The sequence below is a fragment of the Taudactylus pleione genome, unplaced genomic scaffold (assembly GCF_031769625.1).
Source record: "Taudactylus pleione unplaced genomic scaffold, aTauple2 ptg001421l, whole genome shotgun sequence".
Taxonomy (NCBI): domain Eukaryota; kingdom Metazoa; phylum Chordata; class Amphibia; order Anura; family Myobatrachidae; genus Taudactylus; species Taudactylus pleione.
This window is the reverse complement of record NW_028285820.1, coordinates 597,629-625,428: the sequence shown is the minus strand read 5'-3', so window position 1 is coordinate 625,428 and position 27,800 is coordinate 597,629. Positions and strand designations below refer to the sequence as shown.

The following is a 27,800-nucleotide window of genomic DNA, read 5'->3' as shown; positions in this document are numbered from 1 at the left end:
CTCCTCCTGTTCAATAGGACACCACAGGCCACTCCCCCTCTATAGTAGGACACCACAGGCTGCTCCCCCTGTATAGTAGGACACTACAGGTCACTCCCCTATATATAAGGACACCACAGGCCGCTCTCCCTGTATAGTAGGACACCAAAGGCTGCTCCTCCTGTATAGCAGGACACACTGCAGGCTGCTCTAGCTGTATAATAGGACACCGCAGTCCGCTCCACCTGTAAAGTAGGACACCGTAGGCCACTCCCAGTGTATAGTAGGACACCACAGGCCACTCGACCAGTATAGTAGGGCAACACAGGCCAATTCTCTGTAAAGTAGGACACCACAGGCTACTCGACCAGTATAGTAGGGCAACACAGGCCACTTCCCTGTAAAGTAGGACACCACAGGCTACTCGACCAGTATAGTAGGGCAACACAGGCCACTTCCCTGTAAAGTAGGACACCACAGGCCACTCCCCCTGTATAGTAGAGTGCAACAGGCTGATCCCCCTGTATAGGAAGGCACCACAGGTTGCTCCCCCTGTAGGGTAGGACAATACATGTTGCTCCCCCTGTATAGTAGAGTGCAACAGGCAGCTTCCCCTGTATAGTAGGATACCACTGGATGCTCCCCCTGTATAGTAGGACACTACAGACTGCTCCCCCTGTATAAGACACCACAGTAGGACTCAATAGGCCGCTCTTCTTGTATAGTAGGACACAATAGGCCGCTCTTCCTGGGTAGTAGGACATCACAGTCCGCTCCCCCTGTAAAGTGTTGGACAAAACATGCCGATCCTCCTGTGCAGTAGGACAATGCAGGCTGCTACCACTGTATAGGACACCACAGGCCACTCCCCCTGTAAAGTAGGACACCACCGGCAGCTCCACCTATATAGTGTAGGACACCACAGGCCACTCCCTCTGTACAGTAAAATACCATTACCTTCTGCCGTTTGACACAGCAAGGTTGCATTTTTCGCGCTTGAATTAAAAAACTCTTCCGTCAAATCCTTTCTCCCTTATATAATAATACTACCACATATAAGTGTGTGGTGAGATCTGTTTTTCCACGCTGAAGTATCACTAAACAGTTCCCACAGCTCTTTATATTATTACAACATATCAGTCTGTGGTAACATCTGATTTAATCCCCATTATATATCACTGTAGTCCCTTATCCTTTAAATATTAATAATACAGCATTCTGACTAGGTTGTTTTAGTGGGCCAATTTCAAAGGGCAGAATGCACCCTGCCCCTTTGGCGGCGCCCTGTTGGCAAACCGCTAAAACATCATGCCGGGTGGTGACCCCACCTGTGGACTGCAGTGCACCTCGGGTGGGAAAAATTGCGGTGCAGCGCTCAACGCTGGTGAATATTCACAGAGAAAGGAGAGCTTGGGGGCAGCCTAGCTGGGCAAATCCCCAAGAGTGATGAACAGGCCGCATCATGCCCCCTTTGCAGGCGAGCGCTTGAGTGACATACCCCTTGCCGGACCTAGAATGAACACTAATAATACCACATATCAGTGAGTGCTGGAAGCAGTTATTCCCCCTCATATATCACTATACAGTCCCATTCCCCCTATATAATAATAATACCACATATCAGTGTGTGCTGGGAGCTGTGTTATTCCCCCTCATATATCACTATACAGTCCCCTCCCCCCTATATAATAATAATACCACATATCAGTGTGTGCTGGGAGTTGTGTTATTCCCCCTCATATATCACTATACAGTCCCCTCTCTCCTATATAATAATAATAATACCACATTTCAGTGTGTGCTGGGAGCTGTGTTATTCCCCCTCATATATCACTATACAGTCCCATTCCCCCATATATACTAATAATACTACATATCAGTGTGTGCTGGGAGCTGTGTTATTCCCTCTCATATATCACTGTACAGTCCCCTCTCTCCTATATAATAATAATACCACATATCAGTGTGTGCTGGGAGCTGTGGTATTCCCCCCCATATATCACTGTACAGTCCCCTCTCCCCTAAATAATACAATATTTCAGCGTGTGCTGGGAGCTGTGTTATTTCCCCTCATATTTCACTGTACGGTCCCCTCCCCTATATAATAATAATAATAATAATACCACATATCAGTGTGTGCTGGGAGCTATGTTATTCCTCCTCATATATCACTGTACAGTCCCCTCTCCCCTATATAATAATAATACCACATATCAGTGTGTGCTGGGAGATGTGTTATTCCCCTCATATATCACTGTACGGTCCCCTCTCCCCTATATAATAATAATACCACATATCAGTGTGTGCTGGGAGCTGTGTTATTCCCCCTCATATATCACTGTACAGTCCCCTCCCCCTATATAATAATACCACATATCAGTGTGTGCTGGGAGCTGTGTTATTCCTCCTCATATATCACTGTACAGTCCCCTCTCCCCTATATAATAATAATAATAATACCACTTATCAGTGTGTGCTGGGAGCTGTGTTATTCCCTCATATATCACTGTATGGTCCCCTCCCCCTATATAATAATAATACTACATATCAGTGTGTGCTGGGAGCTGTGTTATCCCCCCTCATATATCACTGTACAGTCCCCTCTCCCCTATATAATAATAATACCACATATCAGTGTGTGCTTGGAGCTGTGTTATTCCCCCTCATATATCACTATACAGTCCCCTCTCCCCTATATAATAATAATAATAATAATACCACTTATCAGTGTGTGCTGGGAGCTGTGTTATCCCCCCTCATATATCACTGTACAGTCCCCTCTCCCCTATATAATAATAATACCACATATCAGTGTGTGCTGGGAGCTGTGTTATTCCCCCTCATATATCACTGTACAGTCCCCTCTCCCCTATATAATAATAATATAATATATACAGGACACGTTACCTGGCTCCGGCTGTCAGGAATATCTATGACAAAATGGCAGCGAAAGCCCCTGTGGCCCCGCCCCCTCTGCTCTGTGACTGGGAGACTATAAGAATATGGCAGCCGGTCACCGCACATGAGGACACCATTAGACTATACAGCTGTTACTCTAGTGATGGAGCTGTAGGAGCAGGTGGCTTCTAGTTACAGGACGTCCTTCCTACTATATGCCGCCTGATTGGCTTCTCGCTGCTGCCAATCACCGCCCTGAAGGGAATGAGAGGGCGGTCACTATGATAAGAGGGGCGGGGCAGACAGTAGCCATAGCTACAGGGAGATGAGAGGGGCGTTTCTTCTTCCAGAACAGCAACTTACGTTACTGGATACAGTGTCAGGAGGAGGAGGAGGCAGAGAGCGGCCATTGTTGTGTCTGGCAGCAGGTAATGGTGTTTATTTGTGTTATATAGGGGGAGCAGACTCCAATGTTATATATGACAGGTGATGCACTGCAGACTGTTGTTATTATAATACAGCTTTGGCGCTGCATTATCTTTATACAGGTAGGTTAGATTTCAGTGTTACATATATTACAGGTGGAGCAGACTCCAGTGTTACATATATAACTTAAGCAGACCTATGTGCTGCATTACCATCATACAGGTGGATCAGCTTCCAGTGTTTCATATACTACAGGTGGAGCAGACTCTTTTGTTACTTATCAAATACAGGTGGATCAGACATCAGTGTTGGTATAATACAGGTGGAGCAGACCCTGGTGTTACTATAATACAGCTGGAGCAGTCACTGCTCGGTGGGTAACAGACTATAGAGAAAGGGAGGTGTCCGGTGCACTCAGACCCCCCATACAGAACGTATCAGCTGTAGGTGGCGGTCAGTACCCTTAGTAGGTGATTATTAGTGTTACATATAATACAGGTAGAGCAGACCTTGGTGTTACATATAATACAGGTGCAGCAGACCCTGGTGTTACATATAATACAGCTGGAGCAGTCACTGCTCGGTGGGTAACAGACTATAGAGAAAGGGAGGTGTCCGGTGCACTCAGACCCCCCATACAGAACGTATCAGCTGTAGGTGGCGGTCAGTACCCTTAGTAGGTGGTTATTAGTGTGGAAGTGACAGAATACACAGAGAGACACCATAGTATACACCGGGTGATGTATAAGATGCACAGACGTCCTCTGTAATAGGCCCTGCTGACTCCTCACCTGTCTGAGGATTTCTTAGCTTTCTTTTCATTCCTCTAATTATTACCAACCTGTATGGAGCCGCCTCTGCTCCCAGCACTTTCTCTCTTACCATCATGTGTGTAAGGACCAGCGCCAGTCCTCAGGGATTCATGACAGTGCATGTTTTCCAGGTCTCCTTCCAGAATCACCAGTGAGATCATAAGTACCACCTATGGATCGTTTAGATTGTGTTAGTCAGTGATGCAGGCACCTCTGCTTCTGCAAGAAGATATGGAAAACATGCCCTTTTAAGAACCTTTCGGGGCTGGAGCTGGGAAACACTGTTCTAGATTCTCAGTTTGTAAGTGATTATCCTCCAAGAAATGCTTCAGCCTCTCCCCTGTGCTACATAAATATGGCCTGGAGAATTGTCACACATGGAACGTACATCCAACAGTGGTAGGCTTACTGTGGATTCCAGCATGATAGGGCATGCTGGGACTTATGGTTCCACTCCAGGTGCGGAGTCACAGACCATAAAACACTGCTGACACTCAGTAATTATTGCAGATGTGGGAGCAGAGAAAATAAGATGGGTGATTGTACACAAGTCGCCCAGATATTAGGAGACAGAGGAATAGGGCAGTAGTGGGGGAGAGAGGCTGGCTGGGAGATGTGGTGCGCTATCGGGGGCATATAATGGGGGAGGGGGAGCAGAGAAGTAGGGAGAGATGATGGGGGCAGAGACTTTATCCCAGGTTACTGGGGAGAATGACCTGAGGGTGGAATGAGGAGGAAAAGGTGGGTGGGCTGTGAGGGATCTGACCTGGGGAAATATCTTGTCATATGGTGTTGTGTACTTGTGTATTTTATACTGTGTGTAGTAATCACTGGTTATCAGGTGTGTGACCTGTGTATAGTGATCAGTGTGTATCAGGTGTGTGACCTGTGTATAGTGATCAGTGTGTATCAGGTGTGTGACCTGTGTATAGTGATCAGTGTGTATCAGGTGTGTGACCTGTGTATAGTGATCAGTGTGTATCAGGTGTGTGACCTGTGTATAGTGATCAGTGTGTATCAGGTGTGTGACCTGTGTATAGTGATCAGTGTGTATCAGGTGTGTGACCTGTGTATAGTGATCAGTGTGTATCAGGTGTGTGACCTGTGTATAGTGATCAGTGTGTATCAGGTGTGTGACCTGTGTATAGTGATCAGTGTGTATCAGGTGTGTGACCTGTGTATAGTGATCAGTGTGTATCAGGTGTGTGACCTGTGTATAGTGATCAGTGTGTATCAGGTGTGTGACCTGTGTATAGTGATCAGTGTGTATCAGGTGTGTGACCTGTGTATAGTGATCAGTGTGTATCAGGTGTGTGACCTGTGTATAGTGATCAGTGTGTATCAGGTGTGTGACCTGTGTATAGTGATCAGTGTGTATCAGGTGTGTGACCTGTGTATAGTGATCAGTGTGTATCAGGTGTGTGACCTGTGTATAGTGATCAGTGTGTATCAGGTGTGTGACCTGTGTATAGTGATCAGTGTGTATCAGGTGTGTGACCTGTGTATAGTGATCAGTGTGTATCAGGTGTGTGACCTGTGTATAGTGATCAGTGTGTATCAGGTGTGTGACCTGTGTATAGTGATCAGTGTGTATCAGGTGTGTGACCTGTGTATAGTGATCAGTGTGTATCAGGTGTGTGACCTGTGTATAGTGATCAGTGTGTATCAGGTGTGTGACCTGTGTATAGTGATCAGTGTGTATCAGGTGTGTGACCTGTGTATAGTGATCAGTGTGTATCAGGTGTGTGAAATGGCTCAGGGAAGAGGAGGACTTAACAGGTATATATTACAAATACCCTGTGATATTTATTATAATATATTGATTACTCAGAGATACATGTAATCTGTGATGATTATTATATTTATTACTAGACACAAGAAGAACCAGAGAGTCTTTACTAGAAGTCATGTGAGGGTGAGACGCGTCCTGTATAAATCACTGAGGATGGACACAGACAGGACTCACATGACTGAGAGGATACTAAATCTAACCCTGGAGATCATCTACCTGCTGACTGGGGAGGTGAGAGGACCTGGGAGTGTCACAGTGACATCACTTATATCTATAGTAATAATACAGGGACATGACTGGGGAGGTGAGGGGATCTGGGAGTGTCACAGTGACATCACTTATATACATAGTAATAATACAGGGACATGGCTGGGGAGGTGAGAGGATCTGGGAGTGTCACAGTGACATCACTTATATCTATAGTAATAATACAGGGACATGACTGGGGAGGTGAGGGGATCTGGGAGTGTCACAGTGACATCACTTATATCTATAGTAATAATACAGGGACATGACTGGGGAGATGAGGGGGTCTGGGAGTGTCACAGTGACATCACTTATATCTATAGTAATAATACAGGGACATGACTGGGGAGGTGAGGGGATCTGGGAGTGTCACAGTGACATCACTTATATCTATAGTAATAATACAGGGACATGACTGGGGAGGTGAGGGAATCTGGGAGTGTCACAGTGACATCACTTATATCTATAGTAATAATACAGGGACATGACTGGGGAGGTGAGAGGATCTGGGAGTGTCACAGTGACATCACTTATATACATAGTAATAATACAGGGACATGACGGGAGGTGAGAGGGTCTGGGAGTGTCACAGTGACATCACCTATATCTATAGTAATAATACAGGGACATGACTGGGGAGGTGAGGGGATCTGGGAGTGTCACAGTGACATCACTTATATCTATAGTAATAATACAGGGACATGACGGGAGGTGAGAGGCTCTGGGAGTGTCACAGTGACATCACTTATATACATAGTAATAATACAGGGACATGACTGGGGAGGTGAGAGGATCTGGGAGTGTCACAGTGACATCACTTATATCTATAGTAATAATACAGGGACATGACTGGGGAGGTGAGGGGATCTGGGAGTGTCACAGTGACATCACTTATACCTATAGTAATAATACAGGGACATGACTGGGGAGGTGAGGGGACCTGAGAGTGTCACAGTGACATCACTTATATCTATAGTAATAATACAGGGACATGACTGGGGAGGTGAGAGGATCTGGGGGTGTCACACTGACATCACTTATATCTATAGTAATAACACAGGGACATGACTGGGGAGGTGAGAGGATCTGGGGGTGTCACAGTGACATCACTTATATCTATAGTAATAATACAGGGACATGACTGGGGAGGTGAGGGGGTCTGGGAGTGTCACAGTGACATCACTTATATCTATAGTAATAATACAGGGACATGACTGGGGAGGTGAGGGGATCTGGGAGTGTCACAGTGACATCACTTATACCTATAGTAATAATACAGGGACATGACTGGGGAGGTGAGGGGACCTGAGAGTGTCACAGTGACATCACTTATATCTATAGTAATAATACAGGGACATGACTGGGGAGGTGAGAGGATCTGGGGGTGTCACACTGACATCACTTATATCTATAGTAATAACACAGGGACATGACTGGGGAGGTGAGAGGATCTGGGGGTGTCACAGTGACATCACTTATATATCTATAGTAATAATACAGGGACATGACTGGGGAGGTGAGAGGATCTGGGGGTGTCACACTGACATCACTTATATCTATAGTAATAATACAGGGACATGACTGGGGAGGTGAGGGGATCTGGGAGTGTCACAGTGACATCACTTATATCTATAGTAATAATACAGGGACATGACTGGGGAGGTGAGGGGATCTGGGAGTGTCACAGTGACATCACTTATATCTATAGTAATAATACAGGGACATGACTGGGGAGGTGAGAGGATCTGGGAGTGTCACAGTGACATCACTTATATCTATAGTAATAATACAGGGACATGACTGGGGAGGTGAGAGGATCTGGGAGTGTCACAGTGACATCACTTATATCTACATTAATAATACAGGGACATGACTGGGGAGGTGAGAGGATCTGGGAGTGTCACAGTGACATCACTTATATCTATAGTAATAATACAGGGACATGACTGGGGAGGTGAGGGGATCTGGGAGTGTCACAGTGACATCACTTATATCTATAGTAATAATACAGGGACATGACTGGGGAGGTGAGGGGATCTGGGAGTGTCACAGTGACATCACTTATATCTATAGTAATAATACAGGGACATGACTGGGGAGGTTAGGGGATCTGGGAGTGTCACAGTGACATCACTTATATCTATAGTAATAATACAGGGACATGACTGGGGAGGTGAGAGAATCTGGGAGTGTCACAGTGACATCACTTATATCTATAGTAATAATACAGGGACATGACGGGAGGTGAGGGGATCTGGGGGTGTCACAGTGACATCACTTATATCTATAGTAATAATACAGAGACATGACTGGGGAGGTGAGGGGATCTGGGAGTGTCACAGTGACATCACTTATATCTATAGTAATAATACAGGGACATGACGGGAGGTGAGGGGATCTGGGGGTGTCACAGTGACATCACTTATATCTATAGTAATAATACAGGGACATGACTGGGGAGGTGAGGGGATCTGGGAGTGTCACAGTGACATCACTTATATCTATAGTAATAATACAGGGACATGACTGGGGTGGTAAGGTATCCTGGGATGGTCTTTCCCCTCCAATTATTTTCTCTGTAATGCACTCAGGCAGACACATTTAGGATATCATGTGAGTACATGTGAATTTTATTTTTGGACATTAGCTTCTGTGAGATCCTTTATAGTAACAATTGTATTACAGGCTTAGCCTACCTCTGCCACAGTTTCTGCCATGTGTAGTGGGCGGCTGGTCTGAATCCTCTTATTGATCTTACACTACAGTATCCTCTCGCTGTTTGCACTACTCTGTACAAAGCATATGAGTCATCTATGGGAGTCGGCCATAGACAGAGGACACAGGGCCTTATTGGCATGTGCAGATTTACACAATTTTAACAATTAACCAATAAAAATTATAACACCAACATTTTTCATTTTACCTCCTAATTGATGTCTCCCCCAATACACAGGATTACACCGCAGTGAAGAGGACAACAAGAGAGTGTGAGACACCCAGCCACCGTCCCCGTATGTCAGGAGGACTCAGCAGGACCCAGAGCCCCATCACTGTGCCTCCTCCTCACTTACTGATACATGAGAGACACAATGACCAGAAGATCCTGGATCTCACCAACAAGATCATTCAGCTGCTGACTGGAGAGGTGACTGCTGGGAATGGGACATTATACAGTAACACCAGGAGATGTGTCTGGGTGATGACTGGAGAGGTCACTGCTGGGAAGGGGACATTATACAGTAACACCAGGGGATGTGTATGGGTGATGACTGGAGAGGTGACTGCTGGGAATGGGACATTATACAGTAACACCAGGGGATGTATCTGGGTGATGACTGGGGAGGTGACTGCTGGGAATGGGACGTTATACAGTAACACCAGGGGATGTGTCCTGGTGATGACTGGAGAGGTGACTGCTGGGAATGGGACATTATACAGTAACACCAGGGGATGTGTCTGGGTGATGACTGGAGAGGTGGCTGCTGGGAATGGGACATTATACAGTAACACCAGGGGATGTGTCTGGGTGATGACTGGAGAGGTGACTGCTGGGAATGGGACATTATACAGTAACACCAGGGGATGTGTCTGGGTGATGACTGGAGAGGTGGCTGCTGGGAATGGGACATTATACAGTAACACCAGGGGATGTGTCTGGGTGATGACTGGGGAGGTGACTGCTGGGAATGGGACATTATACAGTAACACCAGGGGATGTGTCTGGGTGATGACTGGAGAGGTGACTGCTGGGAATGGGATATTATACAGTAACACCAGGGGATGTGTATGGGTGATGACTGGAGAGGTGATTGCTGGGAATGGGACATTATACAGTAACACCAGGGGAAGTGTCTGGGTGATGACTGTAACATTGTGTATGTCAGGTTCCTATAAGGTGTCGGGATGTCACTGTCTATGTCTCCATGCAGGAGGGGGAGATGTATTACACAGGGCTGTGGGGTCGGTGTTACTAATAGGAGTCTGACTTGAAGGTTTGGCTTCCCGACCCCACAGCCCTGATATCAAAGCTCCTAAAGAGTGGAGAGTTTCTCAGAGCAACCAATCAGCTGTGAGCTAGCATTTATCATATACATTCTATAAAATAAAAGGTGGATGTTGATTGGTTGCTATGGGCAACTTCTCTACTCGTTCACTCTTAAGAGGCTATGATAAATCTCCCCAAGGTCTCTTAGAAGCCTGGGGTCTGATTTAGACCTGTACACAAACCCGATGGTGGGTGGACGGCGCATGTACTGCGATATCACTGCCACCCCGGATTACAGTGCCCTGGACACCTTCGCCTGATTGACAGGCTGCATCCATTTGTGGGTGGGGGCGGTGGACGTGTGGTCTTCTGTCCACACATTCATCAGGTTTTAAGCTTTTGATATGTTTGCCTCTCAGGATGCTTCCTTTGGGCGGTGGATTCTCCTTTCTGCTCAAGAGCGTCCTCACCCTTAGGGAAAACTGCTTTACTGCCCATGGTATCCCTGTTTATCCTCATGGAGCCTGAAGAAGAAAATAAGAGTTATGATAGACTTACCTTAGTTAACTCTTTGTCTTCGAGGGTCTACAGGGCACCCACCCTGACACACCTTGCTTCAATGGGTACATTTTTCTCAGGGTCACTGATTACCTCATCTTTGTGACAGTGTATCTGGTGTATAAGTTTGTGCCCCTTCCATACGTTGCACAGAAGTAATGACACAGGGATACAGGAAATGTGCACATAAGGTACCAGGGGTGGTAATAAGCCCCTATACTGGAGCAGAGGTAACTTTTTGGACAAAGGAAGCACAGCCCTCAGTGACAGAACTTAGCAGAGGCAGCTGGATGACCTCACTAGTCATTACCACTGGGATATATTATCCTCTGCTGATTCTCAGTGTGCGACACGTTCTCCACACAGCCATGTAATAAATGTATTATTATACTCACTGATAATTACATTTCATCATAGAGACCCCATGTCAGCCTTTACAATGGGATAACATCCCTCCCCCTATAGTTTAGATAGGACATTTTCTAGGGACAGCCCACCTGCTGGTATATATCCTCACTCCCCCCTTCCTCTGTGTCTTTCCAGTGTCTCCGTATAATTGGTTCCTGGAAAACACTACAAGGGGAGGATATTCTGAAGGCTGCCATGGGGTCTCTATGAAGAAATGGAATTATCGGTGAGTGTAATTTGCTACTTTCTTCTCTGATCCCCCCATGGCAGACATCACAATGGGAAATACCAAAGCAGAATAAGGGTCAGGTCAGTAACGCCAACAAGATACTTTATCATGCCAACTTATTCAGCAAGTGCCCTGTGCAGAACATGACCCCCAAAGTGGGCGGTAGAAATATTAAGGGGTCTATGTACTAAGACTTCGAGAGAAAGAGGTAAAGTGGATGAAGATAAAGTACCAACCAATCAGCTCCTAAATGCCATTTTTCAAACAGCCTGTAAAGTGACAGGAGCTGATTGGTTGGAACTTTATCTCTCTATAAGGCTTAGTACAAAGACTCATAAGAGCATAATGTTTAGAGAACATATGAATTGAAGACCATGTGGCTGCTTCACACATATCCCTCACTGAAGCTTGAGTTTCCTTACCCATGAAGTAGCCATTGCTCTAGTTGAGTGTGCCTTCATCACAACTGGAACCTTCCGACCGTCATTTTTGTACAGGAATATGATCAGCTCTCTAATCCATCTGGAAATGGTTTTGTGGGAGCATAACCTTTTATAATTCCACCTGGAATAACCAACAAGTGTTTGAATTTTCTAATATCTTTCATTGTTTCTCTGACAAGGTCCAACGTTTGTCATTTTTCCTCCTTTTCATTCTGAGGCTCAGGATAAAATGAGGGTAATATGATCCCTTGATTTCAATTGAAAGATGTTACCACCTTAGGTAGAAAGGCTGGGTTTGTTCTCAATACCACCTTATCGGGCAGAACATTTAAGTAAATCAAGAATAATTATTCTCAGTGCTTGTTCCATGCCTAAGCTCAATTACCACCACACCTGCTGCAGAATCATTAAGAGGTAATTGCCCACCTCATACAAACACTAGACTTATACAAATATAATTCTGCGCTGGTATGATTGGTGTATTCATAACAAAATATTTATTCAATAATACATAAAATCAAGTAAGGTTGTTTTGCCCACAAAGGTTGCAACTCACTGAGAAGAAATACAATTTTCCAAGTCAGAAATTTTAATGGAACATCCTGTAAAGGTTGGAATGGATGCATCATTAGGGAATTTAAAGCCAAGTTCAAGTCCCAATGAGCTACAAAAGATTTGATGGTTGGACGGATTCTTTTAATAGCCTGGCAGAATCTTTTAATGAAATCTTCTTCTGACAGCCTTCTATCCAATAGGACACTCAATGCTGCTTGATAGGTGAAATTGTCTGACTTTTTGAAAACCTCTCATGTAGGAATTGCAAGACTTGCAGAGTTATTGGCTTGGTAACCTCCTCAGCAGACCCTTTCCAGGTAATAAATCTCTTCCAGACTTTATCATTTCTTCCCTGCTTGCAGCAGGACTTGGATTACGTGGTCGGTTAGGCCTTTATCCTTCAACTGGTTCCGCCTAATCTCCATGCCTTCAGAGTTTTTGTGGGTATGGGTGGTTAACTGGCCCCTGATGTAGAAGATCTGGCCTCACTGGCAGAGTCCACAGCTCCTGTACTGCCAAGAACATGGCAGTTGCAAACCACACTCTCCTTGGCCAGAAAGAAAGAATCGCCACTACCTCCACCTGGTCTTCTCATCTGTTTTAAAACTCAAGCTATTATTGGGAATGGCGGGAAGATATAACCCAGTTGGAACTTCCATTGTATTGAGAGAGCATCCACTGCTTTTGTCTCAGGAAGATAATATTTGGAAAATGAGTTTTCTACCTTCCTGTTGAGATGTGTTGCCATCAAGTCCACATCAGGCTGGCCAAATTTGTTTACAATAATTCGGAACACGTCGCCATTCATCTCCCGCTCTCCTGGAAGAAGAACTTTCCTGCTGAGGAATTCTGCCAATACATTCTGTTTCCCAGGCACATGCATTGCTGTTAGAGATTTCAGATTCTTTTCTGCCAATCTCATAATTTTTGCTGTGTCCTGCATTAATAAAATACTTCTTGTTTATGATTCAGATGCCCCATAACAGTTAGGGTTAGGCACTAAGGGGGGAGGGTTAGGTTTAGGATGCGGGGAGGGGGAGGTTAGGTTTAGGCACTGGGGAGGGAGGGTTAGGGTAGGGGTTAGTGTTACTATACTTACATATGGGTGTCAGGATTCTCACTGTTGAACTTCCACTGTCGGTATTCTGACCAGCGGCATCTTGACCGGCAGGAACTCATGGCCTATAACTTTTAGCCTCAATTGTTGTCTGGAGGATGTAGGCAAAGAAAATCTATTCCTTCTATCTTGCGGCAGCCTGACTGATTTTTCAAAAGATGATCTCTGTGTCATAGCATCAAGTTCAGCGCTAAATAGTAAGGTACCTTCAAACGGTAATGTTGCCAGCCTATTCGTGGAATGGGCATCTGCCACCCAAGCTCGTATTCATAAAGCTCTCCTTTCTGGTACACACCAGACACTAGAGACCTTGCTGAGAAAGATGTCACATCCAGAGATGCTTCACATAGGAATTCTATGGCCTTTTGCATAATCTACAAATGTCTCATTATATAAGGCTTAGAAATCTTCTCCTCTAGATCCATATGCATATTAGAACTCCGCAGCCTAAGGGACCTAGCTACTGAGGCTGTCGCCACTCCAGATTTTAAAGACGCCACAGAAGAAATGTGCAATCTTCTAAGAGAATTTTCCATTCTTCTGTCCATAGAACCACAAAATGTTGCACCATCTTCCCAGGGTATCGTAGTTCTAGAAGTTAATTCTGCCACAGCTGCATCTACCTTAGTCACTACACACCAATTAAGGAACTGATCACCCCTAAAGGGATACATATGCTCTATCCAGGACAATTTTTCTTGTCTCCTATCCAAATTCTGCCACTCCTTAGAAATTCACTCTTTCATTACTCTATGCACAGAAAATCATTGACCTTTTTCTATCCTATCCTCAAATAACGGATCGTGTTCCCCTGAAGGAACCACAGCTGCTTTATAATTCATGGTTTTCTAGATATTTTTTTTAGCATACTTTCAACCAGGTCAACATTAAACATTCTAGCTTATTCCCTTATCTCACCGGATTATTCACTGGAAATGTCACATAATTCATCTTCCAAAGGCTCCTCTGAGGAAACTGCACCATCATAATTTAGGGGGATGTAGTCAATTTACCTCCGATCAGGATGCCGGCAGTCAAAATCCCAGTGCTGGAATCCCGACATCAGTTGAGATGCCGACGCCTGGAATCCTGACAGCCAGCAGCCCGATCGTAAGTATAGCGGGCCGGGTAGTTGTTTGCAGCGGGGGAAGGTTATGTTTAGGCACCACGGGGAGGCTAGGGTTAGGCTGTGAAGAGGGGGGCTTAGGGTTATGCACCCCCAGGGGGAGTTAAGGTTAGGCACAAAGGGGGGAGGGTTAGGCACTAACCGGAAGAATTAGAGTTTGGGGTAGGGAGGGTTAGGATGCAGGAAGGAGGGTTAGGGTGTGAATGGGCTGGGTTGATACTTATCTGGCCCCTTTCGGGATTCTGAGCATCTGAATGCCGCTGTCGTTCTCCCATACCTATCCCTAATTTAGGATAGTTTGAGATCTAGACCTTTTTTTTCATAATTCTTTGATCATTCAAAATACAATTTAGTACATAAGAAAAAAACGGGTCAGAGAGACCCAATACAGACCAAATTTTATAAACAATACTAAACAAAGAAAAGAAAAATAAAAGCTACTCAAAATACTTGGTAGAAAAGAGAGGGGTAAACAGAGGGTAAGAGAGGAGGAAGTAGGGGGGGAGGGGGGAAGAGGAGACGACACATCTTCCAAAGAACCAATACATATCAAATATCTTCTGGACGGTAATCATCAGTCGTTGCCCATGGGTCGCTGTACAGAGTGTGTGGAAGAAAAAGGGGGACTATACTCAGCAGTCAGCCAAGGAGTCCAAACTTGAGAAAAAACATGCCCTCGATCATGGAGGTAATAAGTTATCTCCTCCATGGTCGCAACATGCCAAATCTGATAAGAGAGGAGTGGTGGGGAGGTCTTTTTCCAATTTAGAGCGATAAGGGATTTTGCTGCTGCGAGGATGTGTGCAGCCAATTTTTTTGAAAATTTGCCAATATTCGGGGGTGAATAGAACAATAAAAATATCCAAGGATCTTTTTGAAATTGGAGCTTCCAGAAGAGAATTTAGTAGTCCATGAACCGAGTCCCAGAAGGGGACAATAATTGGACAGGTCCACCAGATATGGATCATAGGGCCTGATTCAGACCCACTCGCGAGCGGCTGTCCGCTCGCAAGTGGGTCGATGTTATGGACTGAGCATGCGCACGACGGAGGGAGCTCCGTCGTGCGCATGCGCCAGACGCGACGAGCGAAGGAAAGTCCTTCGCTCGTTGTGTCCGATCAAAGGGGGCGTGCTGTCAATGTTGATTGACAGCACGCCCCCTTTGGTGGGCGTGCCGGGGGCGTGCCTCCCTGACGGGGGCGTTCCCACGGGAACGCCTCCCGTCAGAAGCCGGCCCACTGACATCACTAGTGATGTCAGTGGGAGTGATTTTGGCTCTGATAGAGCCAAAATCACTCCGGAGCTTGCGGTTGAAAACCTCAACCGCAGGCTCCGGCTCGCAAATTCGATGGTCGCGATGGTCTCGACGATCGCGACCATCACAATGCACGCTCGTATAGCCTGTGGGTGGTGACCCACAGCTATACGAGCGTCCAGGAGGACGCTCCATGAAAATGGAGCCCGGCCCTCATTCAGAGCGTGCGCTCTGCTCAGAGCGTACGGCTCTGAATGAGGGCCATAGTGCCCCTGCAGCCACAGTCCCGCCAACAATCGGGTGAAGAAGATAGAAACATTCTATGAAGTCTTTCAGGAGTATAATACCACCTATAATAAATTTTATATGCAGTCTCCTTGATTTTGGTTGCAATAGAACTTTGGCTATCCCAGTCTCATGTCGCCCCAAGCCTCATCATTCGGAGGAGATCCAAGATCTGAGATCTAGACCTTTTAACACTCTGCATCCCCAAAAGCTCTTCTCTGGACACACAAGTTTTCTTCATCCATTCCATTGACTCCTGAAGCTGCTTAGACTGATTAGCAATAGAAACTGGATTGTCCTCACAATCCCCACACAAAGTTTTATCCAGAGTCCCAGGAAAAATCGTATCACAGACAGCACATGTTAAGGATAAATGCTTCTCCTTAGCCCCTTTTTCCTAGGTCCTAAAGTTACTGCAGACACACTGAATATAACAATAAAACCTGTCACTACCTAAAAATAACAGAGTAAAACCAAGCTCTTTAGAAAAGGACTTACCACTTTTGGGCATTATAAGGCTTATGGGGAAAGGTTCTTTATCCATTTCTTAGCAGAGGTTCAATCCAGTAAGCAGCTCAGTAGCAATTCACAGCCACAACTCAGTTACTATGTTTGCTCTGTGGTAGCCGGCGTCATCTATAAAGAGGCAGAGTTCCCTTGGTTAGCTGCTGCACATGCGCGACCTGACCCGCTCGGCATGCTGGGACACGTGACCCGCTGTGCACTGTGGGTCTTCCACGATCCCTGAAGTAGCAGGGAACTGCTCTGTTCATACACCCGATGGCCCGGCTCTACAGCAGCCACATGGGTAAGTCAAATGGCCGCTTGGATAGAAAGTTCCAGCCCCTCCAGCGGCAGTATGGGCAGGAATCTGAAAAGGCCACGCTCCCAACACCGTGGCCATTGTCCAGGGTGACTGTTGGTACAGTCCCGGCAGCACACTTTTTGGGCAGGATTCTGTAAAGGCCACACTCCCAGGTGCTGTATTCTCTCCCTCGAGGTGCCACCCCGCACAGTCACGGAAAACACGCATATGCTGGCTAAAAAAGGGAGGTAACCCCTGACAGAAAAAAATAAACTTTCCTACACAATCTCCACTCACTACGAGACAGAAGAAAAGACACAGAGGGAAGAAGAGGAGTGAGGCTATATACCAGCAGGTGGGTGGTCCCTAGAAAACATCCTGTCTAAACTATAGGAGATGGAATGTTATCCCATTGTAACGGTTGTCACGGGGGATCGTAGAAAAAAAATTATTAGTATGCAGCATATGTTGCTTTATATGTTTCTTTGTAGTCCTCGCTATTGTATAGCCTTTGTACGTCCTATGGTCAGGGCTGCCAAGGAGGACTAAAGGCGAAAATAGTGATTTATGTACCTGATAATTCCTATTTCTCCCAGCACTCCATGGCGGCCCAGTGTTCCCACCTATCTTGGTTCATATTATATATTTCTAGCTTGGGAAGTTTTTCAAAGACACAGGGCCTGATTCAGACGCGCTCGCAAGCGCTATGCGCTCGCGAGCGGGTCAATGTTTGGTCACTGCGCATGCGCACACCGGAGCTGGCTCCGACGTGCGCATGTGCGAGACCCGGATAGCAACAGGCGCTCTGTCACTACAGGTCTCGCACCAAAGCGGGGCAGCTGTCGATTTTGATTGACAGCTTGCCCCATTTTGGAGGCGGGCAGGGGGGGTGGCTGGCCAAACGGAGGCGTTCCCGAAGGAACGCCTGCCATTTGGGGGCGGCCCCACTGACATCACGAGTGATGTCAGTGGGTGAGCTTCCGGCTCTAATAGAGCCGAAAGCGCACTGGGGCTTGCGGGAACGAGACCCTACCACAAGAGTCTAGTCGCTAGCCGCGATGGTCGAGACCATCACCTGGCCGCTCGCAATAGCTGTGGGTGGTCACCCACAGCTAAGCGACCGACCAGGAGACCGCACAAAAAAAAAAAAGAAAAACGCCAGCTCTGAATCAGGCGCACAGTGTGTCAAATAACCTGGGTGTAAACTTAACCAGTGAGGTTAAGGGGCGGATTTCAGTGGCAATAGCGGGCAGACATACACCAGCTGGGACCTGTATACTATCTGCAGGAGGAGCAGAACAGGGTAGTCACACACCAGCTGGGATCTGTACACTGTATCAGCAGGAAGAGCAGAAGCGGGTAGTCACACACCAGCTGGGACCTGTACACTATGTGCAGGAGGAGCAGGAGCCGGTAGTCGCACACTAGCTGGGATCTGTACACTGTATCAGCAGGAAGAGCAGAAGCGGGTAGTCACACACCAGCTTGGATCTGTACACTGTATCAGCAGGAAGAGCAGAAGCGGGTAGTCACACACCAGCTGGGATTTGTGCACTGTATCAGCAGGAAGAACAGAAGCGGGTAGTCACACACCAGTTGGGATCTGTACACTGTATCAGCAGGAAGAGCAGAAGTGAGTAGTCACACACCAGCTGGGATCTGTGCACTGTATCAGCAGGAAGAGCAAAAGCGAGTAGTTACACACCAGCTGGGATCTATACACTGTATCAGCAGGAGGAGCAAACGCGAGTAGTCACACACCAGCTGGGATCTGTACACTGTATCAGCAGGAAGAGCAGAAGCGGGTAGTCACACACCAGCTTGGATCTGTACACTGTATCAGCAGGAAGAGCAGAAGGGGGTAGTCACACACCAGCTGGGATCTGTACACTGTATCAGCAGGAGGAGCAAAAGCGAGTAGTTACACACCAGCTTGGATCTGTACACTGTATCGGCAGGAAGAGCAGAAGCGGGTAGTCGCACACCAGCTGGGATCTGTACACTGTATCAGCAGGAAGAGCAGAAGCGGGTAGTCACACACCAGCTTGGATCTGTACACTGTATCAGCAGGAAGAGCAGAAGCGGGTAGTCACACACCAGCTGGGATCTGTGCACTGTATCAGCAGGAGGAGCAAAAGCGAGTAGTCACACACCAGCTGGGATCTGTACACTGTATCAGCAGGAGGAACAGAAGCGGGTAGTCACACACCAGTTGGGATCTGTACACTGTATCAGCAGGAAGAGCAGAAATGAGTAGTCACACACCAGCTGGGATCTGTACACTGTATCAGCAGGAAGAGCAAAAGCGAGTAGTTACACACCAGCTGGGATCTATACACTGTATCAGCAGGAGGAGCAAACGCGAGTAGTCACACACCAGCTGGGATCTGTACACTGTATCAGCAGGAAGAGCAGACGCGGGTAGTCACATACCAGCTGGGATCTGTACACTGTATCAGCAGGAAGAGCAGAAGCGGGTAGTCGCACGCCAGCTGGGATCTGTACACTGTATCAGCAGGAGGAGCAAACGCGAGTAGTCGCACACCAGCTGGGATCTGTACACTGTATCAGCAGGAAGAGCAGACGTGGGTAGTCACACACCAGCTGGGATCTGTACACTGTATCAGCAGGAAGAGCAGAAGCGGGTAGTCACACACCAGCTGGGATCTGTACACTGTATCAGCAGGAAGAGCAGAAGCGGGTAGTCGCACGCCAGCTGGGATCTGTACACTGTATCAGCAGGAAGAGCAAAAGCGGGTAGTCACGCACCAGCTGGGATCTGTACACTGTATCCGCAGGAAGAGCAGAAGAGGGTAGTCACACACCAGCTGGGATCTGTACACTGTATCAGCAGGAAGAGCAGAAGCGGGTAGTCACACACCAGCTGGGATCTGTACACAGTGCAGAAACACCAGGACTTATGGATGTTTTCCAGTTAATATAAAGTGACCATGCTTCTGTCTCCACACTCTGGCCCTCATTCAGAGGCGGTCGGAGGATGCAAGCGGTCGCTCAGAAACTGGGCGACCGCTTGCATCCTGACCGGCCGCCTCTGTTTCAGTCGTTAGGCTGTGGGTTTACACCCACAGCTCTAATGACCGCTAGGGTGATGGTCGCGATGGTCAGCGACCATCGGGGCTTACGACGAGACCCTAGGGTAGGGTCTCACTTGTCGTAAGCCCTGGAGAGCTTCTGGCTCTGTCAGAGCCGGAAGCTCTCCACTGACATCACTAGTGATGTCAGTGGGGCCTCCCCCAAACGGCAGGCGTTCCCATGGGAACGCCTCCGTTTGGGCTGCCACCCCCCCAGCCCACCTTCCAAACGGGGCAAGCTGTCAATCAACATCGAAAGCTCGCCCCCTTTGGAAAGAGACCCACTACGACCGGCGCTGTCGGTCGTAGCGGGTCTCACGCATGCGCACGAAGGAGCCGGCTCCCTCGTGCGCATGCGCACTGGACAAACATCGAGGCGGCCGTGCGGTCGTAGACCGTACGGCCGCCTCTGAATGAAGCCCACTGTACCTCATAGTATCCAGTGTCCCTCAGAGGACTGAGATAGAAGGATACATAATGTAAGTATAGAAATCCAATATTTTATTTTCTGACCTGTGTGCATCTAATACACTAATATTCTTAATGGAACATACATTTTTAATGTGTTATTATTTTATGGGTCATTTAGAGTGAAGATCTGACTGATATCAAAGTAGAAGATGTAGAGGGAGAAGAAAAGACGTATGTGACTGATATGAAGACAGAAGATATAGAGGGAGAAGAAGAGACGTATGTGACTGATATGAAGGCAGAAGATATAGAGGGAGAAGAAGAGATGTATGTGACTGATATCAAAGTAGAAGATATTGAGGGAGAAGAAAAGACGTATATGACTGATATAAAGGCAGAAAATATAGAGGGAGAAGAAGAGACGTATGTGAGAAGTGATCAGCAGTGTAAGAAGGAGGAAATCCCTACAGATATCAGCACAGGTGAGTAATAAACACTTATTACAGAATAGTCACATTCTCTGCACCATGATATAGTGTTCAGTTAGATTTTAACCATCTTATTATATGTGTGGAGTTTGTGTGTTCTACCCGTTTTGAGTGGATTTCCTTTCAAATCCCCCAAAAATACTGGTATGTTAATTGACTTCTCACACAATGCACCTGTGTGTTCGGGTATTTAGATAGTAAGCTCCAATGTGTGTGGCACATGTTAATAACTACATATCTTGCATATAGCACTAAGATTGGCTTATTATAAGTAAACATGAATAATAATTCAGTCACTACAATCTCTTATTCTACACCCTCCTCTGCCCCTATTATAATCCTGCTTTCCTCCCTTACATCATGTCACTGTGTGTTACCAGACCAGAGATCTGACCAGTCTCCTCCCCACACTCTCTGGTGTATGTCATACATCAGGAGCCATCAGCCTCTATTATACTCCTGCTCTCCCCCTCACATCATGTCACTGTGTTACCTGCCCAGAGATCTGACCAGTGTCCTCCCCACACTCTCTGGTGTATCTCATACATCAGGAGCCATCAGCCCCTATTATACTCCTGCTCTCCCCCTCACATCATGTCACTGTGTGTTACCAGCCCAGAGATCTGACCAGTCTCCTCCCCACACTCTCTGGTGTATGTCATACATCAGGAGCCATCAGCACCTATTATATTCCTGCTCTCCCCCTCACATCATGTCACTGTGTGTTACCAGCCCAGAGATCTGACCAGTCTCCTCCCCACACTCTCTGGTGTATCTCATACATCAGGAGCCATCAGTACCTATTATACTCCTGCTCTCCCCCTCACATCATGTCACTATGTGTTACTAGCCCAGAGATCTGACCAGTCTCCTCCCCACACTCTCTGGTGTATCTCATACATCAGGAGCCATCAGCCCCTATTATACTCCTGCTCTCCTCCTCACATCATGTCACTGTGTGTTACCAGCCCAGATATCTGACCAGTCTCCTCTCTCTGGTGTATCTTGTATATCAGTACATGGGATGTCACTATAATGATTAAATCACTGGCTAAGGTAATGAGACCCCATGATCCTTCTCATGCACAGCTACATGTAATAGCCATTATCTTACTTGAGTAATATGTGACTGATTTTCAATGTGCTGCATACTACACATCACAATGCACACGTCACATGAACTCCACCTTCTCACACACACACAGAGCTATAACCACACACCCGTCATTGCACAATGGCTTCCTCCAGTCTCTCTGCTTAGATGCTCTGTACTGTTGCGCTTTTTCTGCCGACCTGTCTCTGAATCCTGCTCTGTCCTTCTGTTTTGCTCTTTCTGCTGTTGCCCGTCTGTGCCCTGCGCCTTTCTAGTACCCTGTCCCTCTGCCTCCCCCGCTTTACACCTGTGCCATTCCCCTACCCTGTTCTGCTGCCTCCCCTGCTCTGTGCCCTGCGCCATTCCGTTACCCTGTCCTGCTGCCTCCTCCACTCTGTGCCCTGTGCTATTCCCCTACCCTGTTCTGCTGCCTCCCCCACTCTGTGCCCTGCGCCATTCCGCTACCCTGTCCTGCTGCCTCCCCTCTCTGTGCCCTGTACCATTCCCCTACCCTGTGCTGCTGCCCCCCGCTCTGTGCCGCCATCATTCTGTGTTGCTCTGTCCTATCGCTCTCCTTCCCTCTCAGCGGTTATATACAGTGACTCATTACCCTAATTTAGTAACATGACTCTGGTGGGGCTACTCTCCCTGAGGATGACCAGAGGACCATATAGAGGCTGATTTTACTACATATATATCCTGGGGAACTTTGTGTAGTGACGCATTTGGTGATTAGCCCACATGTTTCCCGTGTGTATGTGTGAGGACGGTATAGATGGATATTGTGGCTAATGAGGCTTCCTGCTCTGTGATGAAGGCTAGGGAACGTTACCCAGCAAAGTCTGCATTCGGGGTGAGATTTCCATTGGTGATGTACCATCTTCATATCTATGTGGAGTTTGTATGTTTTTCCTTCAAACCCTCCAAAAATCATAGTGGTAGGTTGCTTGGCTTCTGACACAAAATTATCTTAGTGTGGGTACATGTGTATCCATGTGGTAGGGATTCTAGATTTTAAACTCCACTGGGGCAGGGACTGATGTGAACGGACAAATATTCTTTGTAAAGTGCTGGTAATGTGTGTGAGCTGTATAAAGATCTCATAATACATTTATTGTATTCCCAGCAGATGGACGCACAAGCAGGAATGACTTGGAGGGAGATCTCATCTTGTCTACAGATATTAAGATAGAAGATAACATCACACAGGAATCTCCAGGAGACAAATCAGTTATACTTAATAAACATCCAGTACCTTACAGTGCAGATATATCATCTGATCCCTCTAATCATGAGGACTGTTCTCCTGATACCTCAGCTTTTGTTACACATAGTGCAGCTCATACACCTGCTACAGTGTTTGCCTGTTCTGAGTGTGGGAAATGTTTTACATGTAAATTGTTTCTTCTTACACATGAGAGACGTCACACAGGTGAGAGGCCATTTCCATGTCCTGAGTGTGGGAAATGTTTTACACGGAAATCACATCTTGTTAGACATGAAAGACATCACACAGGTGAGAGGCCATTTCCATGTCCTGAGTGTGGGAAACGTTTTACACGGAAATCACATCTTTTTACACATCAGAGATGTCACACAGGTGAGAAGCAATTTCCATGTTCTGAATGTGGCAAATGTTTTACACGGAAATCAGTTCTTGTTGAACATCAGAGAAGTCACACAGGTGAGAAACCATTTCCATGCTCTGAGTGTGGGAAATGTTTTACACAGAAATCACATCTTGTTACACATAAGAGACATCACACAAATGAGAAGCAATTTCCATGCTCTGAGTGTGGGAAATATTTTACACGGAAATCATATCTTGTTAGACATGAGAGAATTCACACAGGTGAGAAACCATTTCCATGTTCTGAATGTGGGAAATATTTTACACGGAAATCAGGTCTTGTTATACATCAGAGATGTCACACAGGTGAGAAGCCATTTCCATGTTCTGAATGTGGGAAATGTTTTACACAGAAATCAGATCTTGTTACACATCAGAGAAGTCACACAGGTGAGAAACCATTTCCATGCTCTGAGTGTGGAAAATGTTTTACACAAAAATCGCATCTTGTTAGACATCACCTATCACATAGGAGAAAAGCATTTTTCTGAGCTGATACAAAACAGCGTTGTAGCAACACTCCAGCCACACAGTAACAGTTTAAGTTATCCATCCGCAGATAATTGGGATGTGTGTCAATATAAAAAGAGGAGGGCTATACAGTGCTAGAGAAAACTAAACAATGATACATAATTAATATAGGGCTTGATAAAGATGCAATAAAAATTTATAGTATTTAATAGTAACACCCCTAGGGGCAGTGACAGATTTCACTGTGTCATCAGTAGGTGATCTGGATGTGCTAACTGAATTCGCTTCACTAAGATGGTTTCAACTAATCAAACTCATCACTATCACCTGATATCTCTGTGGTCTTCTAGACTAGATAGACAAGAGTCACCGGGTCCTACCGACCCCCAAGATATGTTATAATCCTCTGTGTGACTTCACTTATGTGATTTTATACCTTTTTGTTTATATGTGTATGTATGTATATTATTTATTTATTATCAGTTACTTATATAGCGCGCACACATATTCTGGAATGCTTTGAATATTTGGCCATTCACATCAGTGGATATTACACTATATTCCCTACCATTTGCTCACACACTAGAGTTCATTTTGTTTGGAGACAATTTACCTACCAGTATATTTTTGGAACTTTGGGAGGAACCCGGAGTACCTGGAGAAGACCACGCTATCACAGGGAGAATATACAACCTCCACACAGTTAGGGCCATATTAAGAATTGAAGCCATGACCTCAGTGCTGTGAGGCAGTAATGCTAACCATTACACCATCTGTGTATGTATATATTATATATCAGTATGATTCCATATTCGAATATACCAAGATATCTTACGGGAGGTTCTCATTATGCCTAAATCTAAGCTATCCATATTCTACATAATTACAGATGAAGGTTTCAATACGGACGTAGGATGAATAATAATTGAATAACTTGGTTATACTGTATATTTAATAGATCACTAAAGATTAAGGAGGGAATTCAATTAGCCGCTTTTTGCTCCATAGGAAAAATCCACAAAAAGTTTTCAGCACCTCCTGAGTAGGTGATAAAAAGTGCACAACTCCTATTTTAGGCCAAAAATGTCAGGACTTGGTTTAGAACCACTGGGACACCCTCCTGTATGACTAATTAGGAAAAAAGAATGTTATAATTAGCTTAATTTGGCCAATATTGACATGTTGGAAAAAGTGGGTTTAAAGTAGTGGGACAGGTTTTTTGGGGGGGCTGTATGGATGGGACAGGTGTTTTTTAGTTTGCAGATAGGCGTTACAAGTGTATTTTTAATGTTTTTTAAAAGTTGCCTATAAGAACCCAAAAATATACTTATATGCATTTTTATGCCCCCCCCCCCCTAAGAAAGCAGTACATTTATTTTGCAGGAAAAAAAACTTACTGTCATTATTTAACTGTTTTAGAAACGTGCCTATAACAGTCATTCACCCTTTATAAGAACCCCAAATGCTTCTATTAGGGCCACTAATACACTTTTATATTATTATCCTACATCACTTTGCCTTTTTGGGGTACAGGCAGATTTACCTATTTTTTTCTTATAATTATCCTAGCAAAATACATGAAAGATGATCACGTGTGTGCGGCTTTGTGACTTTTGTAATAGATCTGTGCGAATAATGGGGCGAGCATAGCAGAAAGACGAAATGATCGCACAAACGTCATGAAGTGTGCGATAACTTAACACCCGTTAAGTTAAAGCAATATCGTGAGTAATTGAATTCACCCCTAAGTCTCCGATAGGGACCTAGGATGAATATTAATTTGCTATATGTATATAATATACTGTGGTGAGAGGGGTTGTCTCTCATCTTAATTGCCCACATTCTGGTATGATCAACTCCCTCCAAGGGAGAGGAAAACAAGATTAGCACATTCTGCACCTACAAAAGAAGTTTGGAATTCCAGGTTTTCTGGGCTGCACAGCTCAAACTGGTAATATAGAATTCCGGGTTTTCCTGGTCTCCCAGAGCCACTAGGAAGTCAGCAGCATAGGAAGGGTTTAAAACTCTCACACACCTATTGCTCATTGCTCCTGATGATGGATAAGCTAGCCAGGCGATAGACAGGGGGTGGTGGTTAGCATTAAGTTGCCAGGATCTGGAAGGTCAAAGGGGTATGCTGGGAGAGCATGCCCAAATTGTGGCTGCAAGCCACTGCTGACTGATTAGCACAAGGAGTGCTGAGACTTTTATGTTTGTTTTTGTTATGTGCCTGTATGTGCCCAGGCCTAGCCTCATGTATGCTAAGCTGCAGTGTCTGCTACCATTAAAATGACATTGCTTTACCAAGTACCTGCCTGTTTGGAGTCCTCATTTCAATCCCCGTTGTACAATATTATACTGTAATATATATATATATATATATATATATATATAAATCAGTTCAAGGTCTGGCACTCCAATTTGCTTTCAATGCTACTGCAGGTGCCCTCACAAATACTGAGATAATAACCATAAAGGTGCGGCACTCCAGGCATAAACTAGAAATGATCACAGCTACGGAGATACTTTCTCAACATTTCAATATATTTATCATATTGTCATCAGGATAAATAAGTAACACAACAACATACCTTATATACCTTATCAACCAAGTGTAATGGTGGCTTCCAGGCTGGGATCACATTCCCGCCCCAGCAGCGTGCTCATTGTAGACCTCATCAACAAAGAACACTACAATGATACAGAAGTGTTTACCCATCACCATGGTTACAAAGTTAAAGGAACAGCAAAATCAAGTAACATAGCTATACAAAAATATACATTGTAGCAGAGATGAGGCTTATAGTCACCATACAATGTAATATCATAAAACATATGTCCTATAGTTTAATGGTTACGTCGCTTCACAAAAATACACTTTGTAATTTTATTGGAAACATGAATATGGGATACTATCATTCAGTCCTTTAGGGTGATGTATCCATCTCGCCTCTATAATAACTTAAGAGGGCGATTCCCACCTCTTAACGATGGAAACTCAATCATTCAATATCTGAGACTTCTTAGCGCATGTTTAAATTCCTGGAAGTGGCGAGCAACAGTTTGCTCCCACCACTTGTAAGTGCGGCACGAATAGCCGCTCTATGTTGTTCCATGCGTTCTTTACATTTTTGTTCAGTTTTACTGATATAGTTCAGCCCACATGGATAAATTATTCGATAAACTACAAAAGTTGAATCACAATTAAAGTAATGTCATATTTTAAACATTTTACCTGTATGGGGGTGTGCAAATGTATCCCCAGTTAATACTGGCACTTAATGCATGTACATTTAAAGCAGTCTAATTTAGTTCTGCGCAGAAAGTATTGTTTCACTGCACTTTAGTTGAAATTTCAGTTTTTATTAAAATGTCTCTGAGATTACGGCCTCTGGTATAACAAGGCAATAAATTATAATCGGACACATGAACTGCCTCATCTGAGTGCACTAAACCAAACCTTTTTAGCCATTTTGTTGATAATATATGAAGCAGAATGGTATTTATTAACCCATGGAAATTTTGCTAGATCTTCTTCTACAGTCTGGTTTCTGCAGTAATGTTTGTCTTTCCAGAGCTAATACTTTATTTTTACATGTATACAGGTTATTTCTATCATATCCCCTTTTTAGATTTTTTTTTTATTAATGAGTCAATTTGTAGTTCCGCTGTGCCTATATCACTATTTATTCGTCT

The 27,800-nt window shown here is 45.3% G+C and overlaps 2 protein-coding genes across 5 annotated transcripts in view; one reads left to right on the top strand and one right to left on the bottom strand.

The window, feature by feature from the left end:
* Window positions 1-27,800, bottom strand: part of LOC148442674 (uncharacterized) — a 216,109-nt gene that overhangs the window by 88,525 nt on the left and 99,784 nt on the right. Inside the window, 2 exon segments of the mRNA XM_088463620.1 lie at window positions 13,056-13,268; window positions 13,655-13,761. Coding sequence (XP_088319746.1) covers window positions 13,056-13,268; window positions 13,655-13,761 — 320 coding nt within the window.
* On the top strand, window positions 3,338-24,778 carry LOC148442676 (uncharacterized). Of its 4 annotated transcripts, none has more exons than XM_088463653.1 (5): window positions 3,338-3,425; window positions 5,988-6,138; window positions 9,107-9,298; window positions 20,601-20,904; window positions 23,130-24,775. In XM_088463653.1, the coding sequence occupies exons 2-5, from the start codon at window positions 6,061-6,063 to the stop codon at window positions 24,122-24,124; spliced, it is 1,569 nt and encodes a 522-aa protein (XP_088319779.1). In that variant the 5' UTR covers window positions 3,338-3,425; window positions 5,988-6,060; the 3' UTR covers window positions 24,125-24,775. The 4 variants fall into 4 exon arrangements, with proteins under 4 accessions (XP_088319779.1, XP_088319780.1, XP_088319782.1 ...); XM_088463654.1 differs by lacking the exon at window positions 3,338-3,425 and adding an exon at window positions 4,373-4,416; XM_088463656.1 differs by lacking the exons at window positions 3,338-3,425; window positions 9,107-9,298 and adding an exon at window positions 11,240-11,330 and having other exon boundaries at window positions 6,062-6,138; window positions 23,130-24,778.

Excerpts from the sequence above, each read along its gene's own strand:
- LOC148442676 (XM_088463653.1), top strand. The coding sequence starts at position 6,061 with ATGGACACAGACAGGACTCACATGACTGAGAGGATACTAAATCTAACC. Across the intron at positions 6,139-9,106 it reads TCTACCTGCTGACTGGGGAG|GATTACACCGCAGTGAAGAG; the intron begins GTGAGAGGACCT and ends CCCAATACACAG. Across the intron at positions 9,299-20,600 it reads TTCAGCTGCTGACTGGAGAG|AGTGAAGATCTGACTGATAT; the intron begins GTGACTGCTGGG and ends TGGGTCATTTAG.